This window comes from Dermacentor albipictus, chromosome 4 (assembly GCF_038994185.2).
Source record: "Dermacentor albipictus isolate Rhodes 1998 colony chromosome 4, USDA_Dalb.pri_finalv2, whole genome shotgun sequence".
NCBI classification, from domain to species: domain Eukaryota; kingdom Metazoa; phylum Arthropoda; class Arachnida; order Ixodida; family Ixodidae; genus Dermacentor; species Dermacentor albipictus.
This window is the reverse complement of record NC_091824.1, coordinates 28,535,181-28,558,781: the sequence shown is the minus strand read 5'-3', so window position 1 is coordinate 28,558,781 and position 23,601 is coordinate 28,535,181. Positions and strand designations below refer to the sequence as shown.

The window sequence follows — 23,601 nt, the reverse complement described above, 5'->3', positions numbered from 1 at the left end:
CGGCAGAAAGGCGCGACGCTGCGCAGCCGCAGAACACCTGTGTCTCGGTGCTACTAGTGGCGCATGCGCAGTAGTGACTAGGGAGCGAGAGAGATAAATGTCCGCGGCGAGGCATGCGGTGTGACGTCGTGTGCCTCCTCGGAGCACTGCCATGGCGAAATCACAAGTTCGCGGCCAGTAAAGCTTTCGCTTTAAAAAAGAGTGCACGTACGAATGTCGCATGTCACGATAATAACTTGCAGAAAAGAACCTTGCTGTTGTAAGCTTCGCAGGTTTTTCTTTTTCTCTACTAGGTGGCATTTGAAGGAGATGTTCATTACAAATCACTGTTTCTATCCGTCAAATATCAGAACAGAGCTTACGCTCATTTCATCTGTGCCTCGCGATGCGTTTTTTTGTCTTCTTCCCAGTCAAGCTGTGTTTTAACCAAGTATGAACCAACTCGCTTGAATCAAGATTTTGCTGCAGGTCAACAAGACGGCCTCCTACCTTTGCCATCTTGTAGTCTTTGTGCTTGCGTATGTAGTCAACCATGCTGAAGTAGCGCATGTAGAGGAAGAACGACCTCTCCTCATCGCCATCGTTTTTATGCAGGTCTGCTGCCTCCAGGACCTTGCTCGTGCTTATGCATAGCCTGCAATGTGACATGAAAGACAGAGATTGAGGGAAAACTGAAATTCAAGCAGGCTTGTACGTAATGAATTACACATTATTAATCATATTCAGTTGCATTTTTCTGTTTTCTTTTAAATTGTAAAAGGGGGTTTATTCAGGTCGTAGAGCAGCAGGGATAAAGGCCCCACCAGTAGGTGGGGCGCAGCCAGTGGGCGAACTGGGTACGAGCCATGCGATGGAACCAGGGCTTTTCAGTGTGCCGATCTTCTTCCTCACAATCACCCTCCGTATGAAACAGTAGCCATCCTGGCTATCAAGGGAGAGGTCAGTGGATCGTCATACGGCTGGAGCCAGTATATGTGCACAGTCTCTCGCCTGCAACTAAACTAAAGAGAAAGCTAAGGTAGAAATGACTTTATACATAGCTCCTAAACAAAATAGAAATTGTACGTGTAGCCAACTTTTTAGCAAAGAAAATGGCCAAGGGTCTAACATGTGTTGCACAATTGTGCACCCCCCCCCCAACTGAATTCCTTCCTTCTCAAGGCCTTCAAGTAAACAATGTGGTCTCCACACACGAAAGAGCAATGACTCATTTGTGAGCTTCGGCCAAAATGGACCAATCGAAAGAGTCTCTCGCCTGCAACTAAACTAAAAAGAAAGCTAAGGTAGAAATGACTTTATACATAGCTCCTAAACAAAATAGAAATTTAATGTGCAGCCAACTTTTTAGCAAAGAAAATGGCCAAGGGTCTAACATGTGTTGCACAATCGTGGCCGATTTCTTAAAATAAGCTTCACCACAGCTTTGCCGCAATAGATTCATTATGCAATAAAGCATACAGATGCCGCAAAGGCAACTTGCTCTTGTATCTGATTGCACTGCACAGGCAATTTGCTTCCCAACATTCTTTAAAAGAGAAAAAAAAGCAGATGCGCGTTAGAATTGGGTAAATACCATAATCAGACATTGTGAGCTGCAGTTATTGCTTGAAAATACTACTCCTAGGGCAGGCTGAAACTAGGCATTTTCGATGGCGGATGACGTGTGTTTGAGACATTTGCTATCCTCTAAGCTTTTCCAAGACAGATGCTGCCACTAAAAGGGTCACTATTGAGATCATCATAAGGGTCAACTGTATGCGTGCTGATTGGCCAAGTTTGTATTATTCAGTTAAGGCCAAGTTTAGGATAGAAATAACGAAAGTTTGGGCCCATGGAAATGCGTGGGTGCCAGCCGGAACCTTCAGTCAGGATTAGGATTAACTGAAATATCCAAATTAACCAGAGTGGAATTAACAGAAGTGTACTTAGTTAAACAAGCTAACTTTCAAATCGCAAGCTAGTAGATACAAGTACAAAGTTTGCTGATAGTATGAGAGATACCCTGTTGTGCAGCGAGCAGCAGCTATAAGCTAGGCAATGGGCTGACTATGTTTGTTTGTCCATCCCACAACACCATGGCCATTTTGTGCAAGCAAACAGAGGATATTTGCATTGATAAATAATTATCGCGGACCAGAAGAGGTACAGAATAAGCAAAATTAATGGCATCGTGCAATAAGTGTTGTGTATCACTGGTGCAAAGTGATAATAGAGTGTGGGAAACTGCAAGAAATTCTGCTTGGCTACAGTGAGCAGTGAGGAGTGACACTGGATATAACATAAGTCCTGAATTTTACTCAACAATTGAAAAAAAAAAAAAGCGGTCACAATGGCCACTTGACAATGCCTTTGGCATAACTGCTGTTTGCAGTATGTCATTTCAGGGAAACAAGGTGTCGTGAGAATCTCACATACTTCCGTTTTGTTACAGTGTAATTTCTGAGCACTCCTTCATTCATAATTCACATTTGTCTGACAGTTACGCCCACGTTTCCACAAGCCACATTAGCTCTAAGAAATTACCAGCAGTAGTCTGTGCATTTAGGAGCCCATGGCCCAGAGCTGGCACAACATTTCTTCAGGCCACAGACCATAGTTATGCTTGCCCCCCCCCCCCCAACTGAATTCCTTCCTTCTCAAAGCCTTCAAGTATACAATGTGGTCTCCACACATTAAAGAGCAATGACTCATTCGTGAGCTTCGGCCAAAATGGACCAATCGAAACAGTCCGTTGTACCTTCTGGGGCAAAAGCAATAGATAATTGATGATACAGCTCCCATCTGTCCCGAGATCGGAGAGAAGGGATACAGGAACCAATATTAAAAAACTGGTGAATGATCCTGCAAAAATTGGGCAGCAAGCAGGAAACTGCAGCCACGGAGGCCAACAGGACATGTAGGCTGAAGTTTGAGGAGCTAAGCGCCAAGAGGACTACCCCAGTGTCCCGTTGGGCAGCCTCGTGATGGGTCATGCTTCGGGAGGCGAACCAGGTCAGTAGCCTATCATGCATATGAGTGTATCTTGTGACTGGCCAGTTTCTGTGGTTCCTGTCATTCCAAAGTCTGCAGGTTCCAGGCTGACACCTGACTTGAGGTACTTGCCACCGCCAAGGCCGCTCCTTGTCAAGTCACCAAGCTGCCTCCGCACAGATGTTGTGCGTCGGCTGTCAATGGATATTAACAAACGTGAGAGTGAACTAAGCTGTGCAATGTGCTGCATTTAATTCCTAGTACACCTGCTTAGCATGTGTACTAGAAAGCTTTTGGGGCACACCTATTGGTTGGGGACACGCTGCAGCTCTTTTGGTTATTGCTATTTATTCATTTATTTATTTACATTTATTTACAGTTGCACATTACAGAGGGGTAGGGCAATGGTAAGATGGTAAATACAGAGGCTGTAAGGAAGAAGAACGGCACTGGAAAATCCTGTGGCCACCACGTGTTGCGGAGTGATAAGAAGAACAGCACACTAGAAAGCGCTATTGCCATCGCATGTCGCGCAGCCAGTTCACCGATCTAGCCGAGCTATCGTTGCTGCGTCGGTGTCTCTGGCTGCCGTTTGAGCCCAGTGAACTTCGTCACATTTGGTGGAGGTGCTGGGTACGCCTTGAAACCTGGAACTTCAAAGCAGGAGTCTGCCATCCATTTCCATCATGGCGGAAGACCCAATCTACGTCCAACAGCCACGATGCCTGCCGTGGCTCGCTCGGGTGCATTGCCTCAGTGCGACTCTGCCATTCTCATCAACGGCATTGCAGACCGTGACAAAGAGGGCTGGCTCGCCTCCTATGAAAGGGTGAGCAACCACAACAAGAGGGACGATGCAAGGAAACCGAACAACGCCATACTTTATCTGAGCAACGTTACAAACTAGTGGTACTGCAACTATGAACCCAACCTATCGACATGGGTGGCATTCGAGACTAACTTTACAGAGGTGTTTGCGTGGCCTGCACTCTGCATGCTTCGTGTCGAACAACGTTTGCGAGAACGAGCGCAACAGAGTGGTGAGACATTCAATAGTTATATCGAGGATGTCATGGATCTCCGCAAGCGTGTCACTGTGACTATGGTGGAAAGCAACAAGATCAGGCATATTTCAATGGGGGTTGACGACAATGCCTTTCAGATGCTGTTGGCAAGGAACCCCAGCACTGTGTCTGAAGTAGTGACCCTCTGCCGGAGCTATGATGTGTTGCGCAAGCAGCAGCTCTCTCTCTGGCTTGACGTATGCTGCCGATGACTCAGCGCTGACGGTGCAGATTAACAGTTTGTTTGCGACTCTGATGTAAGAGATGCCCTCCTCTTTGTTGATGCCCACGCTGCAGCATGTCATCCAGGATCAAGTGGCTGAGTGAATCCTGCCTGCCTTTTGTAACATTCCTGTTGCTGCGCCAATCAGCTATGCGCAGGTCGCCGTGACTCCTGCAGAACTGACCCGTGCTGTGTTTCATGCACCCATGCAGACATCACCATTTCCTGCCTGGTTAGTGCTACCGTACATCCGCTTGCAGAACCCATGATGCACACCACACAACCGGCCAATTTGTTACTCCTGCGGAATTGCTCGCCACATGGCATGTTTCTTCCGGTGCCAGATGCCACCTACTGCTCATTTCTGGCACTTTCAACTACTTTCAATAACTTTCAACTACACCCCAAGATAATTTCATTGCCATCCTTCACCAGATCCACCTTTCAATTCCATGAGCCCATTAGACGAATCCGATTTCGCCAGTCATCAACCGCCTTCCCCTTGCCACCACTTTTTTCACTCATGAGATGCTGGCCTACCACTCATTCCCACAAAAACTAGTCACCGCTGTTTGGGAGGCGAGAACTGCGTGCCCTGCAAAATCTTCCAAGGCCTCCGATTTCCCCTCGTAACGTGATTGATGTAATCATGGAAGGAGTACAGAGACTAGCACTTGTAGCCACAGCAGTCGTGATTTCAGTAATGCATGCCCACCTCTGCTGCAGACTTCGCAAAGGTTGCTTTCAGGTCTTTCACTATGCACAGCTAGTAGGCAACACATTGAGCCGTTAGGAGCCTGCACAGCATGAGTCGTCATTGAAGAGGAGCTGTATGTTACTGAATTTTTTTGCACCTGCCTGTTGTTCTCATGATGTCATCCTGGGACGGGCCTTTCTTTCAACTCTTCAGCCATCACCGACTGCGCTCGGGCAGAGGTTGTGCTCCTACCTCTCTCTGACACACCGTTTTGAAGAGCAGCCTCCTGCTAAACTTGTCATCACAGAAGGCATCAACACGCCTTTGTGGTCAACTGAGATCGTCCCCTTGTCCTGTGACCCTCTGTGTGATGGTAGTGTCCTTTTTATGCCATCCAAACTCCTTGTCGGTCGCCAAGTGGTTGCTCTGCCATTTGCTTGAGTTCCATGCTGGTGCCCTTTACATGTGTGTTTGTGATTTAACATCGCTCCTGCTTCATCTGTTATGCCGCGAGTGCTGCAGTCATGCTGAGCCGGTGCACTTACTTTTCAACATGCATGGAGACGCACCTGCCACTTACATCACCACTGTGGACCCTGTGCCTTCAAACTTGAAGAAAAGAGCGCTACGAAGACGCGGACTAAAAGAGGAACATGTAGACGGACAAGGCGCTACTTCCAACTAAATGTTTTTTTGAAGAAACAGGATTATAAATAGATACAACCTAGAATGGCCCATCGTGACCTCCCTATCTCATTAGAAAAGCTATCTCTTTTTCGGTAAGCGTCACTGAAGGGCAGCTAATGCACGTGCCCTTGGCCTTTGCAATGTAGAAAGCTTCTAATATCTCCCGTTCTAGTCTATCTCTAGACTATGCCAGAAACCTGGTGTCACGAAGATACGGATGGCAATTGTGACGTTTACAGTGTTATGCCAGATGGCTCCGGCATTGTTATTTACGGCCCAATGGTGCTCACGCGCCCTTTCATTAAAACACCGTCTGGTTTGACTGATATAAACCTGTTGGCGATTTAAAGGGTCTCATATACAACATTACTTTTGCTAGCCGTGTACTGCACTGCATGTTTCTTAGAGCATGGTTCGGGTTTTGCCTTTGTCAGCATAGGGCATATCTTGGCCAACTTACACGATGCACTGAGATAGCTTTTCTAATGATATAGGGAGGCCACGATGATGCCACGATGGGCCATTCTAGGTTGTATCTATTTAAAATCCTGTTTCTTCAAAAAAACATTTAGTTGGAAGTAGCGCCTTGTCAGTCGTACATGTTCCTCTTTTAGTCCGCATCTTCGTAGCGCTCTTTTCTTCAAGTATGCAAAACCAACTCGCCCACATCAAGCTTCTGCTGTGCCTTCAAGTTCTTCACCACACCACTTTACCACATCAATCGACCGTAACTCTGCTCCCTTGCAGGGCGATGAGCTTCTCCATCTTCTTCATAAATTCAGATCTTCATTTGAGTGCCACTCTACTACATTGGGTTGAGTGACAGCTGCCTCCCACACCATCAGCACTGGCTCTCATGCTCCTCTGCAGCATCAACCTCACCAGGTTTTGGCCAGAGAGACGCGGGTTATTCATGAGCAGGAGACCGACATGTTGACTCGAGGCATCACTCAGCCATCAAGCAGACCACGGGCATCCCCGATTGCTCTCATTAAAAAGAAAGATGGGTCCATCCGGTTCTGCATCGATTATCCTCGTTTGAATAAGATCATGTGAAAGGGTGTCTATCCCTTACCACACATAGATGATGCACTTGACTGCCTACAAAGAGCCGAATTTTTTTCTTCCTGTCACGCCATTCAGCCTTTCTAACGCACCGGCCACATTTGAATGGATGATGGACATTATTCTGATGAGGCCTTACGTGGCAAACATGCCTCTGTTATTCAGACGACATGGTGGTGTTTACGCCTGACTTCCAGACACATCTTCAATGCTTGGAACAAGTTTTGAACTGCCTTACGCAAGCTCGCACCAAAGCTGAAGCAAAGCATTCTAGGGACAGAAAAGGAATGCTTGGCCATTCTGTGGACTCTTCCCAAATTTCGGCCTTACCTTTACAGTCTACCTTTTCACATTGTCACAGACCACCATGCTCCTTGCTGGTTGGTATCCCTCAAAGACCCATCTGGCCACCTTGCACAATAGGCTCTACGTCTACAGGAATACGACATTAGGGTTGTCTACTGGTCCAGGTGCAAATATTTTGGCACTAACGCTTTATCACATTCGCCGATCCCACCTGACGTAGACAGCGCTTCGCCCATGACGCCAGCTGTGTTAGCTTTACACGTCACTGACTTGGCTTCGAAGCAGCAAAAGGACCCATGGATAGCCACACATCTGAACCTTCTGAAAAATCCTGTCAGATCACCGGTGTCTCATGTTCTCCGCTGTCAAGCACCACAATTCACAATTTGTGATTGACTTCTGTACCATTGAAATTGCCATTGCGATAGCAGCAAGTGGCTCCTAGTGGTCCCTCACCGATTCTGCATAATATCTGTGCTTCATTTCACGCCAACCCACTGTATCGCCGTGGCGCTGTGTCCAAGACCTACGTATGGCTTCGACTTCGATATTACTGGCTGGGCACGTACAATTGTGTAAGCAAATACGTCTGCTCGTGCCCTGATTGTCAATGTCGCAGATTAGCTCCTCATCCAGCCACCTCATTGCGGCCACTTCTATGCCCAGTCCACCCCCCTTTGACAGCGTCAGGATTGACTTATATGGACCTCTCCCATGTATAGCTGCTGGTAACCATTGGGTCATAGTTGTGGTCGATCACCTGACACGACATGCAGAAGCCACTGCCCTCCCAGCAGCCAGAGCATACAATGTTGCTTCCTTTATCCTCCATCACCTCATTCTAGGCCACGGTGCTCTTTGTGAACTCTTGAGCGACCAAGGGCACTTGTTTCTTTCAGAAGCAATGAAGTCTCTCCTTTATCAATGCAGCATTATACATCGCAGCACCACTGCCTATCAGCCCAAGAGCAATGGACTGACGGAATGGTACAACCATACTCTCAGTGACATGCTCTCCATGTATGTCGCCTCGGATCAATCCAACTGGGACGTTCTGCTGTTCATGACATACGCCTACTACACCACCAAACAAGCCACAACAGGATTCTTTTCGTTTTTCCTTCTGTATGCCGTTAACTTTCCTGTACCATTGACAAAATTTTTTCATTCATCCAGATGCCTCAGAGTTCACCCCGGTTTCCACCGCTGCCAAGCATGCAGAGGGATGTCGGCAGCTCGTTTTCTCACTCACTACTGCAGCCCAATCCCAACAGAAGCTTCAACGTGAAGACGGCTGACCTGCTTCTACCTTCTTGACTGTATCCTTTGTATTTCATGGTCCTTATCATCATCATCAATCTGGTTACGCCCACTGTAGGGAAAAGGCCTCTACCATACTTCTCCAACAACCCCGGTCATGAACTAATTGTGGCCATGTCGTCCCTGCAAACTTCTTAATCTCATCCGCCCAACTAACTTTCTGCGCCCCCTGCTACGCTTCCCTTCCCTTGGAATCCAGTCCGTAACCCTTAATGACCATCGGTTATCTTCCTTCCTCATTACATGTCCTGCCCATGCCCATTTCTTTTTCTTGATTTCAACTAAGATGTCGTTAACTCGCGTTTGTTCCCTCACCCAATCTGCTCTTTTCTTATCCCTTAACGTTACACCCATCATTCTTCTTTCCATAGCTCGTTGCGTCGTCCTTAATTTAAGTAGAACCCTTTTCGTAAGCCTCCAGGTTTCTGCCCCGTAGGTGAGTACTGGTAAGACACAGCTATTATACACTTTTCTATTGAGGGATAATGGCAACCTGCTGTTCATGATCTGAGAATGCCTGCGAAACGCACCCCAGCCCATTCTTATTCTTCTGATTATTTCCGTCTCATGATCCGGATCCGCCGTCACTACCTGCCCTAAGTAGATGTATTCCTTTACCACTTCCAGTGCTTCACTACCTATTCTAAATTGCTGTTTTAATCCGAGACTGTTAAACATTACTTTAGTTTTCTGCAGATTAATTTTTAGACCCACTCTTCTGCTTTGCCTCTCCAGGTCAGTGAGCATGCATTGCAGTTGGTCCCCTGAGTTACTAAGCAAGGCAATATCATCAGCGAATCGCAAGTTACTAAGGTATTCTCCATTAACTTTTATCCCCAATTCTTCCCAATCCAGGTCTCTGAATACCTCCTGTAAACACGCTGTGAATAGCATTGGAGAGATCGTATCTCCTTGCCTGACGCCTTTCTTTAGTGGGATTTTGTTGCTTTTTTTATGGAGGACTACGGTGGCTGTGGAACCGCTATAGATATCTTTCAGTATTTTTACATACGACTCGTCTACACCCTGATTCCGTAATGCCTCCATGACTGCTGAGGTTTCGACAGAATCAAAAGCTTTCTCGTAATCAATGAAAGCTATATATAAGGGTTGGTTATATTCCGCACATTTCTCTATCACCCGATTGATAGTGTGAATATGGTCTATTGTTGAGTAGCCTTTACGGAATCCTGCCTGGTCCTTTGCTTGACAGAAGTCTAAGGTGTTCTTGATTCTATTTGCGATTATCTTAGTAAATAGTTTGTAGGCAACTGACAGTAAGCTGATCAGTCTATAATTTTTCAAGTCTTTGGCGTCCCCTTTCTTATGGATTAGGATTATGTTAGCGTTCTTCCAAGATTCCGATATACTCGAGGTCATGAGGCATTGCATATACAGGGTGGCCAGTTTCTCTAGAACAATGTGCCCACCATCCTACAACAAATCTGCTGTTACCTGATCCTCCCCAGCTGCCTTCCCCCTTTGGATAGCTCCCAAGGCTTTCTTTACTTCTTTTGGCGTTACCTGCGGGATTTCGAATTCCTCTAGACTATTCTCTATTCCATTGTCGTCGTGGGTGCCACTGGTACTGTATAAATGTCTATAGAACTCCTCAGCCACTTGAACTATCTCATCCATATTAGTAATGATATTGCCAGCTTTGTCTCTTAACGCATACATCTGATTCTTGCCAATTCCTAGTTTCTTCTTCACTGCTTTTAGGCTTCCTCCATTCCTGAGAGCATGTTCAATTCTATCCATATTATAGTTCCTTATGTCAGCTGTCTTATGCTTGTTGATTAACTTCGACAGTTCTGCCAGTTCTACTCTAGCTGTAGGGTTAGAGGATTTCATACATTGGCTTTTCTTGATCAGATCTTTCATCTCCTGCGATAGCTTGCCAGTATCCTGTCTAACGGAGTTATCACCGACTTCTATTGCACACTCCGTAATGATGCCCACAAGATTGTCGTTCATTGCTTCAACACTAAGATCCTCTTCCCGAGTTAAAACCTGTTCTGTAGCTTGATCTGGAATTCTTCTATTTTCCCTCTTACTGCTAACTCATTGATCGGCTTCTTATTCATTTATAGGCTTCTTGTCCTCCTTATCATGGTCCTTATCATGTCATTGCCAAAACTTCTCCCATCAACTACATCGGCGAGCCACTGATGACCCCATGTGACCGCTGTCACCAGGGACGTGGAATTGTTCATGTAGAGAGGCTCAAGCCTTATTATGAGCCCATCGTTTCATTGTTGCCATAGGTCACCAGGATGGCTCCTTCTTCAATCGGGGGGGAGGGGGGGGGGGGCGATTGCAAGGTAGAAGAATGGCACTGCAAAGTCCTGTCACCATTGCATGTCTTGGAGCCAGAAGATCGGCACCCTAGAAAGCACTATGGCTATAGCGTTCACAGTTCACCGATCTAGACGAGCTGTCGTTGCTGCCACTGCTGCCACTTGACAAGTCCAATAAACCTTGTCACTAGACAAATAACACAAATTTGACTATAGATACAGAAAATTAAAATAAAAAACATAAGCAATAACATTCAAATAAAAGGTCAAAGGCAAGCATGTGGATGTTAATGATTAATAATAAAGAAAAAGAATTGTCTCAGAAGTACTAGTACAATACAACACATGACAAACATGGCATGCAAAATGGTAAGAACGGCAAAAATAGTGAGCAAAACATGGCAAGCATTACAAAAATACATAGCATGACATATAAAAAACATATAACATAAAATACAAGGCATAGATTAAAGAAACTGCATAGGAACAGTTATTATACAGAACATACAGTCAATCACAACATTAATTATAATATAAAACATTGAAGAGCAATTTCAAAGTTATCAGTGCCAGTTATGCTTGTAAGTGATACAGGTAAGTTATTCCAACCGTTGCTCGTTTGGGGAAGAAACGAATATGAAAAGCTGACAGTGTTGCATGTCGCAGTGCAGAATGTATGCCTTTTGGCAGTGGTTGGGGCAAATGAAATGTATGGTCATGGTTGAACACCGAGAGAACGTAAATATGAGTTGAGATAATAGATTTTATGGAAAAGACGTAGGCGAGATAGATTTCTGTGAGCTGGTAACATAGGAAGGTATAGGAGAGCTTTATTGTTAGTAACACTCATACTTTAGGCTGAGCAATATTGTATTGCCTCTATGGATTGTTTGAAGATGTCATGCCTAGTCCAAGACTGTTGATGCATATTCAAGCTGTGGACAAATGTAAGTTGTATACAATATAATAGTTTTAGCGATGATGGCGCTAGGGGAAATTTCTGGCGAATGTATCCTAGTGTGCGAGTGGCCTTAGGGGTTATGTGGTCGATATGAGTTTTTCAGGACAGATTATTGGCAATATGAACCCTGAAGTACCGGTATGATGTTACATATTTTAGTGGGATGTTATTAAAGGGACCATGAAACGATTTTGACGATTTTCTACAAACCTACCAAGTCGTTAGAGTAGGTCCTTCTGATCATTAATTGACGCATCCAAGTGCTGTGTGCAAAGCGTGTAATTTATTATGAGGTTATTATGAGCATACTGCTCGGCTGAATTTTCAGCCGCGCCTACCTATTTTACATTAGTAGGGTGAGCTATCCGATTGGCAGCCCATGGCGCGTCATTGATAACTTTTCCAACTTTATGGCGAACAAATCTTCCTCGCAATAGTTGGAATGTTAGTCAACTTGTTTCTATGAAAAGCAAGTAACAGAAAGAGAATGCACAAGAACAATTTCTCAGTACACTTAAGCACCTTCGGCACACAGCAAGTGTTGTCTGCTTGTGTTACAACGTGCTTCGTTTTGACGAGAGCTCTGCGGTCAGCGTTGGCCTCAGTCTTTTTGTGAGCACTATTATTCACCTTTGTTGCTTTGTGGGCTGCAAACACAACGAATGGCAATATGTCAAGCTGCAACAGCGTGTCCCTCTGCAAGGCAGCAGACGAGCGGAGTGGCTGCAGCGCATTGGACTGTTGCTATCCGATCGACGCCAGCATTTGCACGTTTGCAGCTGTAACTTTACACCGGAGGATTACTACCACAATAGCGCTTCACGAGTCCGGTATTCGGGCAAACGCAGGCGCATGGGGACAGGGCCTGGCCATTCAAGAAATGTCAAGAAATGTAGTCTGTTGAAGAACCAGAATCTAAATTTGTGTGCAGGTAACGAGCGAAGAAGGTGAGCTGAGTGTCACAGGATAAATTGTTGTGGAATTCATGGTGCATAACTGTGAAGAAGTTATTTTCAAGAAAATTAACTAGATGCATGTATATTATAAGTTCCACAACTCTACGTGGTACTGGTGTAAAAGAAATTGGCCTGTAGTTTTGTGGATCATATGTTAGTCCAGTTTTATTAATTGCGATTACTTTGCAGTTTTCCAACCGTAGGGTAATGTGCCAGAGTTGTATGATTGCAAGTAAATTTGTTTTAGTATGATTGAACAGAATTCTACAGTGTTTTGTAAGAACTTATTTACTGATTTCATTTACCCCACATGATGCTTTAGGTTTTGATTTCTGTATTATGGCCTTGATACCAGCCGAGCTGAACAATAACAGGATTCATTAAATGGTAGCTAGTAAAATTGATTGCAGGCATCGGATCAGGTATTTAGGTGATAAGAATGACTGAGAGAAAGTATTGTTAAGCACAATAGAACACAATAGGGCAGGTACTGGATGCCCAGAACTTTTCAGCAATATTCTGTTTTTATTTGTATTTCCTTGTATAGTTCCCAAAAAGTGCTTTGGATTAGTCTTTAATAAATTGGGAAATGTACAATTAAGGCATAAAAATTTGTCTGACCACCCTAAAATATGAGTTTGCAGCATTTTTATATGCTAACCTATGTGTCAGTTTTGCAGAAATTTTCGCTGTATGGAATAAACATTTTTCTTGTTCGATAATCGATTCAGATAAGTGCTATACCATGGTGCTTTTTGTTAGCGTAGACAGTTTGAAGGGGGACATATTTGGCGACTATCTCACAGATATTATCTTTAAAAACAGACCAGGTAGATTCTTTGGAGCATTGCAAATGAAGTGGTAGAAAAGTGTTAAGAAATCTGCAGAGTTCTTTGTTGATGGCTTAATAGGTAGCTTTTTTATAATCTCGGAACTTTTTCCACTGTCGATGTGTTTTTTGTTGCTATTGTAAGCATAAAATCAGGGTTCTGAGATGCGGAGCAGATGGAATTCTCAATAGGAGAGTACCGGGCATGCAGTGTTAACCACTCAAAGATCTTCAGCTCACCAGGAGCAAGTGTCAATCTTTTTGGCTTATGACAAGTCCCCTTCTCAATGTACATGGAGGTACACATTTTAGTAGCCTTGCTTTTACTACAACAGATCTTCCACACTGTTTACAGATATATTTTTGTGTTCTGACTATGCTATTAATGCTCATGATGTTAAAAAAATTAAGCTATACTTTTTTATTCTTTTTCAATTCTATTTCTATACTTTTCTATTCTTTTGTTAAATAACAATGAGCCTTCAAAAGCAATGCAAGAAATATTGATAACAGTTATTATTGTGAGTCAAAACTAGTCCTAAAACAGTGCACTGTGTATAAGAATGCAGCACTGATAAAAGCAACACAAGAAGTAAATGCCAATAAGATAGGATACAGCTGTTGTGGCACTGAACACAACTTACATTCGGAGGTTCTTTCCTCTGAAGTGCTTGTCCTTGAGGTTGATGGCATCACCATCTACTAGTTTCATTAGCTCCTCAAAGGAGTTGGCCACGTGAAGGCTCTTGGTGGCTACCGGCATCTTCAGTATACCTGGAGAATGATACAAATGGCAGATAGCAAAGGCAGGATACTACAACAGGTGCGTAAGGAAACACTTTAAATTATAGTTACATGCAACAGGGTGGAGATGAAGACACAGCCTTTTTTTTTTTTTGCTACGTCAGCGTCTAAATAACAACATTAGTGGGTATCGCACTGTATGCACAAAACCTTTATGTCGTGCTAGACACACTCACAATATCAGGGCGATGGTGCGTCTAGAGTGTTATAGCCCCATGAAAAAGAAAACGGTCCATCCTATCGGAGTATTCAGATTACAGCAATGTATGCCTGAACTTGTGCAGTTATCTCGAGGTAATCTACAATGTATGATGATGCCCCTACAAAAAAAGAGAAAGCGTGAAGCCATGCCACTCAATTTGACAACTGTCGCCCATGCCTGTTGGTATCTCTGTTGCCAAGTTGTACTTTTGTTCAGAGAAAACAAGTTAGCCCTACAAACAGTTTTCTTCCAAGTTCATTGTTTGGCTGCCTGCCAGCCAGAGCCTGTCATTACCACATGAAAACGCTTTGTAACTGCAAACTGAATTCAGCCAGAATGCAAAGCACATCCATTTTTTAAGAATATTACGCCTGGTACAGATATTGAGAAATGTGCATCGAAATAAAATGCTGTTCTTGTTCAGCATTTTTGCACACTGTGAGAAATGCAGTATGCGATAAAGTTCAATGGAACAGTAGTATGCTGTTCTTCGCCACATACCTTGAAAACATTTCTCCAGACTGGTGCTGGTCACAACATTTGTAGCAAATGGTTGTGTGTTCTGTCTTAACTTGCTTCAATTCTGCAGTTACAAGAAGCTCCTAAATGTTGTGAACTAAAATGTAATTAATGTTTGGTTAATTATTCCATCCATTAGTGATTATAACACATATGCTGACTCTATCGATGACATGTTGCCAAAAAGTAAATGCCCTTTCCACTATGCTATATTTAATAACCACTTGTAGTACATCATTTGGAAAAATTCTTACTTGGCAGCATCTGGCACCAATATTTCTGGCCCAAACGTCACCAGAACCGAGCAAAACACTAAAAGACACAAATTTTGATAGACTAGCACATAACACTTTGAAAATACAAAATATGTCAGCCTCACCACAAGTATCACTCTCGTAAGGCAGAAAGGAAACAAAATCAAAGGGCAGTTTGCAACACCGCCTTTAATTTCCAGTAACAGCAACCCATGAGATCACCGATGTTGACGCTACCTGCTTCACTAGTCAACCTTTTACAGCAAGAGCCATTGTGGGCCTATTCCCCTAATCATCTCTACATCCGATGGTGGTTGTCGTACAAACCCCAAAGTGCTCTGCAAGGTCTTTATGAAGGAACCAAGGAAAAAGTCGCAGTATACCGCAAGAATCCAAACTCCAGACTGCTGCTTGAAGATTGTATCTCTCAGTCACTTCAATAATGCCCCCCTCCCCTCAAAAAAAAAAATATATATATATATATATATATTATATGTAAAGAGCCTGCCGCTACTCTCCGCCCCCTTCTGCTCTTTGACTTATGTCACCCTCCTCCTCCTGTGTGTGTGTGTGCGTGTTTTTCCCATCCTCACTGACCTCCATGCCCAACATACATGGGACTCCGCCTTCCTCTTGCCCAGCATCGTTGCAAATAAGGCAGCTGTAAATCTGCCAAAGTGCTGAGGGAAAGTCAATCACAGTCACAACAGTCCATTTCTATTTGATGTACACGTGTCTGAGAATGACCGGCACCAATGTGTGAGCAAGGCGAACAATGGCGTGTGTGATGAGAGCGTGTGTGTTTGATCACAAAAGCAAAGCAATGGCGATGGTATGATGGCAACAGCATGAAAACTGTCTTTTATTTTTTCCATTCCGACATAGAAATGCTACAACCTGTTTTGTTATGACACAAGCTAATACTGAGAGTGGTACAACGCCAACAAAGATGCTGCATAGTGTTTACCGTTATAGTACACGGAAAATATTGGGGAACGTGGGCCGATCCCGAATGTGGTGCTGTCTAGCGCAGTGACTCAGAGTGCTAGCTGTTACAACAAATGAATGGGAGAAACTGAGAGGCTCCTGCTTTTATAAGCAACGTAAGCAAAAGGTAGTGGCAAGTCTGTGGCAGAATCGACACTGGTATCTGTGCAGGTGCTCTTCCTTGTGCTATGCAATATGAAGCGTGAGTCATTCATCTCAAAAAGCTAGTTGCCGTTGAAATGAGAGGAGTATGTGTGCGATCGTGACATAATGTTTACGGAATTTGGCTGTGTTTGGCTCAATGTGGGTGTCATCACCCTTTCAACTGATAAAATGAGTGGCACAGTAATACTGGTCTGGGATGATAATTGGTGCCAAAAGTTTTCACATTTTGCAGGATACATCAAATTGCACCAACCGACACCGACATCCTACCAGGAAAGTAGAAGGCGAACTGCAAACACTAGTGGTAGAGGTATTCAAAGTTAAACCAAATGAGAAAGAAGAGCCCCCACTCCCACCCCCCCTATCACCATGGCTCAGCTGCAGTGGTGCACAGATTGCCTAAGGTTCCCAAACCAGGCCTGCCACTCTCGCTTAATGTAGACTTCGCATACTCACACAACTCATCCAACTATTTGCATCTCATTCTGTGTTCACTTGTGGGAAGTATGTTTTCAAATGTGAAGGACTCTATGCACTATGTGAAAGCACTGCAAGATGCATCTATTGACAATGAGCACCTGATGATGTTGTCCAATGTGAAATCAACGTTTACGTTGGAGTCAACCAAATTTGCTGTGAATTTGTGCAAGGCCCCCTTCAACAAAAACCATTCTCTCCCCTCAAGAACGTAATTTATGGTAGATGACCTCTGCTGCCTCCTTTAGCTTCTGCTTGAGCAACACATTGTGTTTGATCAAGAAATATGCAGGCAGAAACACTTAGCGTTTGGTTTTGTTGTGTTCAGCACTTCAGTGGGATTTTTGATCTTCGTAACCTGCACTAACATGGCATTGGGAGCTGGTGAGTGTACTGACCTGGTTACCTTGCAACATCTGCCGCAGGTGTCTGCACTGTAAATGAATGCCTTATGTGTGAACCTTCAGTCTGATGTGATTCGTCTCTTGGAACATCTGAACTATATACAACCAAGAATTCAGTTTACAGCAGAATAAGAGAACAATAAATGTATTCCTTCCCTGAATGTTCTCATTGAATGCAGTGACAAGGGTCTTGCCAAAACAATTTACAGGAAGCCTGCCCATGCGGGACGAAACCTCAGCTTTTGCTACCCCGACCTGATGGATCCTAAATGTTCTCTTGCTATGACTCTCTTCAGACACACCATTCGCATGTGCTCAGCAGAAGCTTCACAGAAGAGAGAAATTGAAAGAGTGTAGACACAAGAACACCATCCAACAACAAAGCCACTAACACAATGAAACCTGTGCCCATCCAGTAAGCTTGTGGATTAAGCGAAACTGCGGGGAGAATCTAGACGGACTACAGCACTTAAATAGTGGATGTGCCTATCTCAAGGGACACAAATCATTTTAACCAAGGCCAGAGCGGGATATGACATGACAAACAACATCATAACCTTATGACAGTGGCAACGGGAATGCCTCAACTGCCCACAATCAGTTCACAGAATGAAATGCTACGTGTGCATCATTGAGGTTGCTCCAAGCATGCATCACCTCATTCAGGAATGTGACAAACTAAGGCCATTCCGGGACAAGTACCGACCTAAGTTAGTGGCATCACTTGAGGAATAGGTCTTGGGTTAACATTAAAGAGACACTTACTTTTGCTATGAAGCTTTTGATGTTAAACTCCCACAGTGAGCTATGCTTAACCAAACCTCCTGGCCCTTCATCTACTTTTTCAAGGAGGTGTCAAGCCATCATTTAAATATGTGATTAGCTCTCTCTGCCACTGAACAAGAGCCATTTGCCCTGTGCAAAACATTTGCTGGAAGAATCAAGTTACCTGGGAGTTGATTAAAAAGTACCATGCTGTGAAGGGTGATGGTTTGGGCTAGTTCGTCTTCCATTTTAGATTGTGTGATACAGCACGAAACAGGGACAAGGGACCTCATTTTTTTTCTCGCGTCCCTTGTCCCTGCTCCCCGCTGTGCCACACAATCTACCATGCTGAGACTGTGATCATCTTATATTTGAAAATCAGATCTTTTAAACAATGAACCAAGAATCATCGAACAGACATGACCAAAGGGCACACAGCTTTTAACACCTTGGCTGCACACAATGCAAACACATACCACAACACAAGCAGACTGTCTGTAACTATCACTGCCAAAAGCAAGATAACCATCAACAAACGCTCTGCTCACATCCCTGCATATTTACTCTTGTGTCTACATTCTCAACATGACATGGGGAAGCATTCTGGATATATATATATATAGATATATATATATATATATATATATATATATATATATATATATATATATATATATATATATATATATATATATGTATCATCATCATCATAATGTCATCTGTCACATCGCAGTATGACAGACGACACAGTATAACTCTTATCAAGGCATCCCTTTATCTTTAACCCCTGGCACTCCGGAGTAAAATTTCACAGCTTTGCCTATTTCACAAATTGTACTATACCTTCCCACAACTAAGAAATTCTGTATTACACCCGCCGCTTCGCAACCCACGCCGTCTTTTCAACTCTTTAAGTTTGCCGCGCATACATGGCTCCACAAACTCATTTAATAAATCTTTTTTAGCTAGCTCCATTACATTGTGGAATGACTTACCCGATTCCATAGTTACTGAAATAGAACCTAATAAATTCAGGCACTTATTAACAGCACATTTCAAAGGCTGAGTTATTTTGCCGTGTTTTTGAATGTGTATGCGTGTTTTGTTTTGTTTCCAAGTTGTTCTTGAGCCGCGGTGTCTATCTTAGTGTTGATGCTTCTGATGATGTTAATGTTGAACATGAACCCTGCACTTTGTATTGCTTTTTTGTTGTTACCGACCATTGTATATGTAACCACTGCTCCCCTCCCCCTTATGTAATGCCCTAAGCCAAGGGCCTTTAAGGGTAAATAATTATATATATATATATTTATATATATAGTCTTTGCACCATCTGTGCTGTACATGTAATTTCTGGCACCTATCCTTTGGTTAATTGTGAATCGCAAGGGTATGGGTCCACCCTGTATTGTGTACGTCAATTATTTATGCTTTTATGTTTTGAAGTGGTTGCCGATTACCAGGTATGTTTCACTGCACTTTTGGTGATCAAACTATGGTGAACAATTTAAGCAAACTCAGTAGACACACTCCTAGAACCTTAAAAAAAATGATAGCAACTCACTATAAAAACTGGTTTGGCATCATTCATATGTAGCAGTTGGTTTTGCCATTGCTTGAAAACATTTAGGAGAATATAACAAGTCGAAAGCTTAGGAAGCACAGCATACACCTGTTGATTAGCTGACACAATCCGTCATCAAATGACGAATACAATGTAGTAACTTTTATGAACTAAGTAAAAGTGTTCATAACTGTATAAATTTTATTAACACTGTTGCTAGAACTCGCAAGTGAAAACTGTTCGCGAGGCTGTCACGAAACACTGTGCACATCGAACACTAATAATTAAGCACCACTATGACTGATCTCACAGAATGGCTCGGGAACACATAAAAATGATTTAGATTTCAAGGCGCATTTTAAGCACAAAATTGGAACAACCAGAGCCCCTTGAAAGGGCATCGAGAAACTTGCGAAGAATGCGCAAAACTACTCTAGAGTGAAGTAGAAAGGGTGGCAACGTGGACATGCAGGTACAGTCGCCCAAATCTTTAACTGGTGTGCCCGAGCGGCGACTTTTCCGGGCGTCAGCGCCGTATGACGCGGCGAGGCTGGAAACAGCCTAGTAGACGATGGGCCCAGCTGAGCGCGCTTTCTCCGCATGCGCTTAGCCTCAGACTGTTTCCAGCCTCGCCCCGTCAAACGGCGCTGACACACGGAAAAGTCGCCGCTCCCGCACACCAGTTAAAGATTTGGGCGACTGACAGTGAACAAAGCACGACCCAACACAATTTTAGCTCATCAGGGCCCAGGACAGCAGAACAAGCAAGCGGGCATACGGGCAGCTTCGCCTGCAGCAAAATCACCCCGTCGCTACAGCTTTAATTCAGGCACTCACATAGGGTCATGGCGCGCTGATACACAATTAAAGCCAACGAACAAGTGATAGCCGGTGACATTTCCTGTGGTAACTAGCAAAAGAGAAGTTTAGTGCAAGGCAATGAAGGAGGGTAGGATGCCAAGCGAAACTTGAAACACTCGCCATACTTATCAAGCGCACGACGCGAGAAAGATCGCATTTGTAAACGCGGAATGCGCTGAACAATAAACGAAGATGTGACATATCGATACTGTCGTCGCGCGTTAACAGCGATGAGAGGTCGTCCACCGGCCAATGGTGCGCGAAAATAAGTAACAGCATTAACATGCTGGAACACTGTAATAAGCCACCGCACTGAAATCTACTGCAACCTTGTTTAGCTGTAGTGCACGCCGTGAAACTGACATCCCCAAATCGTGATCACGGCACGTTCAGCTAGCATGAAATAAAAAAGAAAGCTAAGAAAAAAAAACATTCTGTCAATGAACGAACTTGAGACGCGATTACGCTGGGAAACTGCAGTTTGCGAAGTGCTTCGCTCGTCGACTTCGACAGACAGTCGCGAGACGAGGCCACTTACCTTTGCAACAGTGCCAAGATCGTACGAAGGCTACTTGTATTTCACATTGACCACACGTAAACCGATCTTCCAAGTTCCAAGTGTTGAACAGTGAGCGTGTAATTTGACGGCATTTCTAATCGCACAACTGAAACCCAGTGCACGCAAACGCAAGCGAAAACAACACGAAATCGAAATTGGCCCAACCAGCGGCCAAAGCCATCTTGATTCTTACTACGGCATGGCTAACGTCACACTTTATGATCATGTGACGTTCAAATATCACTTGTATAGTACTTCATCACCAATGGAAATTAAATAACTTTAAAATAATTAAAAAATAAAACAGCTGCTCATGTTCTAAAGCATTTATTGGTCGCGCTACCAGCGCTACTGCAGCAATCAAAAGAAGCAAACGAGACGGAAACAAAACAAGCATGGCTGAACTAAAGTTTGTTCAGTATCTGTTAGACGAAGAGAAACTTATCTTGCAAATTATGGAAAAATTTCAGAGCCAAGTAAACAAGCTCAGGGTCGAGGAGATGAATCTGCTGAGCGCACTTCGTGATAAGCAGTTCGAAGAGACGATCGCTGAACGACCTGTGCAAGAGGAAGAGCTGGCGGCGGTTGATTTGACGGTAGTAATGCCCGCTGGCTGGAGCGTGTGTTGGATTGAACACTTTGCTTTTACTTTCCAGGGTAGCAAGGCTGGAGTTGAAGACGACGAAGAGCCGACGAATTCCGAGCTCATTGACCTGCGAGTTGGTAGCATCCTAAGCAGTGAGTAGACCTCGTTGATGGTGCAGCGTAATGTATGAAACTCAATGGTGCACCGTGTTTTCAACGTGTCTCCCTTCTCTCCTGCCGCAGCACCGATGGATATTTCAAGCGAGCCTCGAGACATCAGTGAAGAGGAAGAGGAAGACGAGACGTAAAGCCCAGGTTGTCGCCAACTAACTAATAAAGCCAATAGTGAGGATCCGGTGTCAGATCTACCGCGGAGTCCGCCTATTGGAATATCAACCGCGCAGACATCCACAAATAACGAGCCATCTAAGCCATCAATTTTAAGAAAATCGACCAAATCTGTCTTTCTGACACAGACGGGATGGAAAATCAAGATGTAGGTATGGACCCCCGATCTCTTAAACGAACAAGGCCACCGACAGAGAAAAGACCTAACTCTCCCACCAAGTCCAAGGCAAAGAAGTACGATAGAGAGATTCCTACCAAGGAGATTCCTACGAAGGACTTCTTAAAAGAGAGCGTTTTACACCAAGCAGTTTCTACTGCTCGGATTTATTCACCATGGGAACTTTAACAGTAATTCAGTGGAACTGTCGTTCCATACTTTCCGCTGCAACAGATTTGTTATATCTTATTTCTAAATATTCTCCAGATATTATTATTTTACAGGAAACTTGGCTTGTTGCAGGTCAGGCTTTTCATCTAAAAAATTTCCGATGTTTTCGATTGGATCGCCTATCCCGAGGCGGTGGTTTAGTTTTGTTTGTCTCATCAAAAATATGTCATAGAGCTACTATAACATACCAGATAATGTCCCCAGACTGAAATCTTAGCACTGGATATAATACTCCCTGGTTGCACACCTTTTTCTATAATTAACACGTACTTCCCCGCTGGAGTGCAAGGTACCCGCTATCTGGATACCTGTATTGCACGTAGTCAGAATAACATCCTACTGGTGGGAGATTTCAATTCTCATCATGTATCGTGGGGTTTCCGAACGGGTACTTGTGGCAAACGCTTGTGGGATTGGGTCTTAACGAATCAGTTCTCTTGTTTAAATTCGAGAGCACATACTTTCGTACGGGGTCAGTCGCGATCTGCCCTAGATCTTACGTTTGCTACCTCGAGCATGTCTTTCACCTCCTGGAAGACTGTAGACTCCGGAACTAACAGTGATCACCTCCCTATAATTTTTGATCTGCTTACCCCATTAACTAGTTTATATAGTAATGTGCGCACTTTTGTTAATTACGAAAAATTTAAAAATTCATTAAATGCAGCTTTACATGCTCAGGAGGGCATGGAGAGGGATATTAAAGCAATGAGCATATGTTTCATTCTAAAACAGTCATCAAAAAAAGCTCAATTTGTTTTGCAATCCACTAAGGGTGGATCATATTGTTCCTCGCGGAATTCTGACTGCGAGCGAGATTTTAGACGTAGAAAAGCAGCGTGGAAGAAACTTTTATTCAACCAAAGTCCTGTTAATTGGGTTGATTATACATATATAGCTACTACATTTAAACGAACAGTCTCAAAAGCTAAGGAGGATTATGATTCCAAGCACTACACATACCTTTCGAAGTCTTGCAATAAAAAGGCCCTGTTTAAATTTCTTAGATCTTGCAAAGTTATACCGGTGCCCGTGAATGTCGGTTCTGTCATTCTATCAACGAAAGAAGTATCGGAATCACTTGAGAAAATTGCTCAAGGACTTGCGCAACGTTTCAAACATAAATTGCCCTTAAACCTAAAGAAACCTCCCTTGGCAGACAACTTTGAGATAATAACAGCGACAGAGATTGAACGCATTATTAGTTTGCTGCCAGCGTCATCCCCCAGTCCAGATGGAATTACAACAGGAATGCTAAAAGTCTTATTTGATTATGCGCCTCGGGACCTCCTAAACATAATAAATTTCTCTCTCAAGAATGCATGGGTTCCAAGAGAGTGG

General features: G+C 43.8%; 2 protein-coding genes across 3 annotated transcripts in view; one reads left to right on the top strand and one right to left on the bottom strand.

The window, feature by feature from the left end:
- LOC135900172 (ubiquitin carboxyl-terminal hydrolase 8-like) overlaps positions 1-21,139 on the bottom strand; it is a 109,939-nt gene extending 88,800 nt beyond the window's left edge. Inside the window, exons 1-4 of one of the 2 annotated variants that reach the window (XM_065429617.2) lie at positions 20,919-21,139; positions 14,886-14,986; positions 14,023-14,152; positions 490-634 (exon numbers count right to left, since the gene is read on the bottom strand). In XM_065429617.2, coding sequence (XP_065285689.1) covers positions 490-634; positions 14,023-14,141 — 264 coding nt within the window. In that variant the 5' untranslated portion in view covers positions 14,142-14,152; positions 14,886-14,986; positions 20,919-21,139. The remainder of the gene's footprint in view (positions 1-489; positions 635-14,022; positions 14,153-14,885; positions 14,987-20,918) is intronic. The other variant, XM_065429616.2, reaches the window with a different exon arrangement.
- A 155-nt stretch (positions 21,140-21,294) lies between these two features.
- Positions 21,295-21,876, top strand: LOC135900173 (snRNA-activating protein complex subunit 5-like). Its single transcript, XM_065429618.2, has 3 exons — positions 21,295-21,535; positions 21,596-21,677; positions 21,768-21,876. Exons 1-3 carry the CDS (start codon positions 21,335-21,337, stop codon positions 21,830-21,832), a joined length of 348 nt encoding a protein of 115 aa, XP_065285690.1. The 5' UTR covers positions 21,295-21,334; the 3' UTR covers positions 21,833-21,876.
- Positions 21,877-23,601: the final 1,725 nt, after the last annotated feature.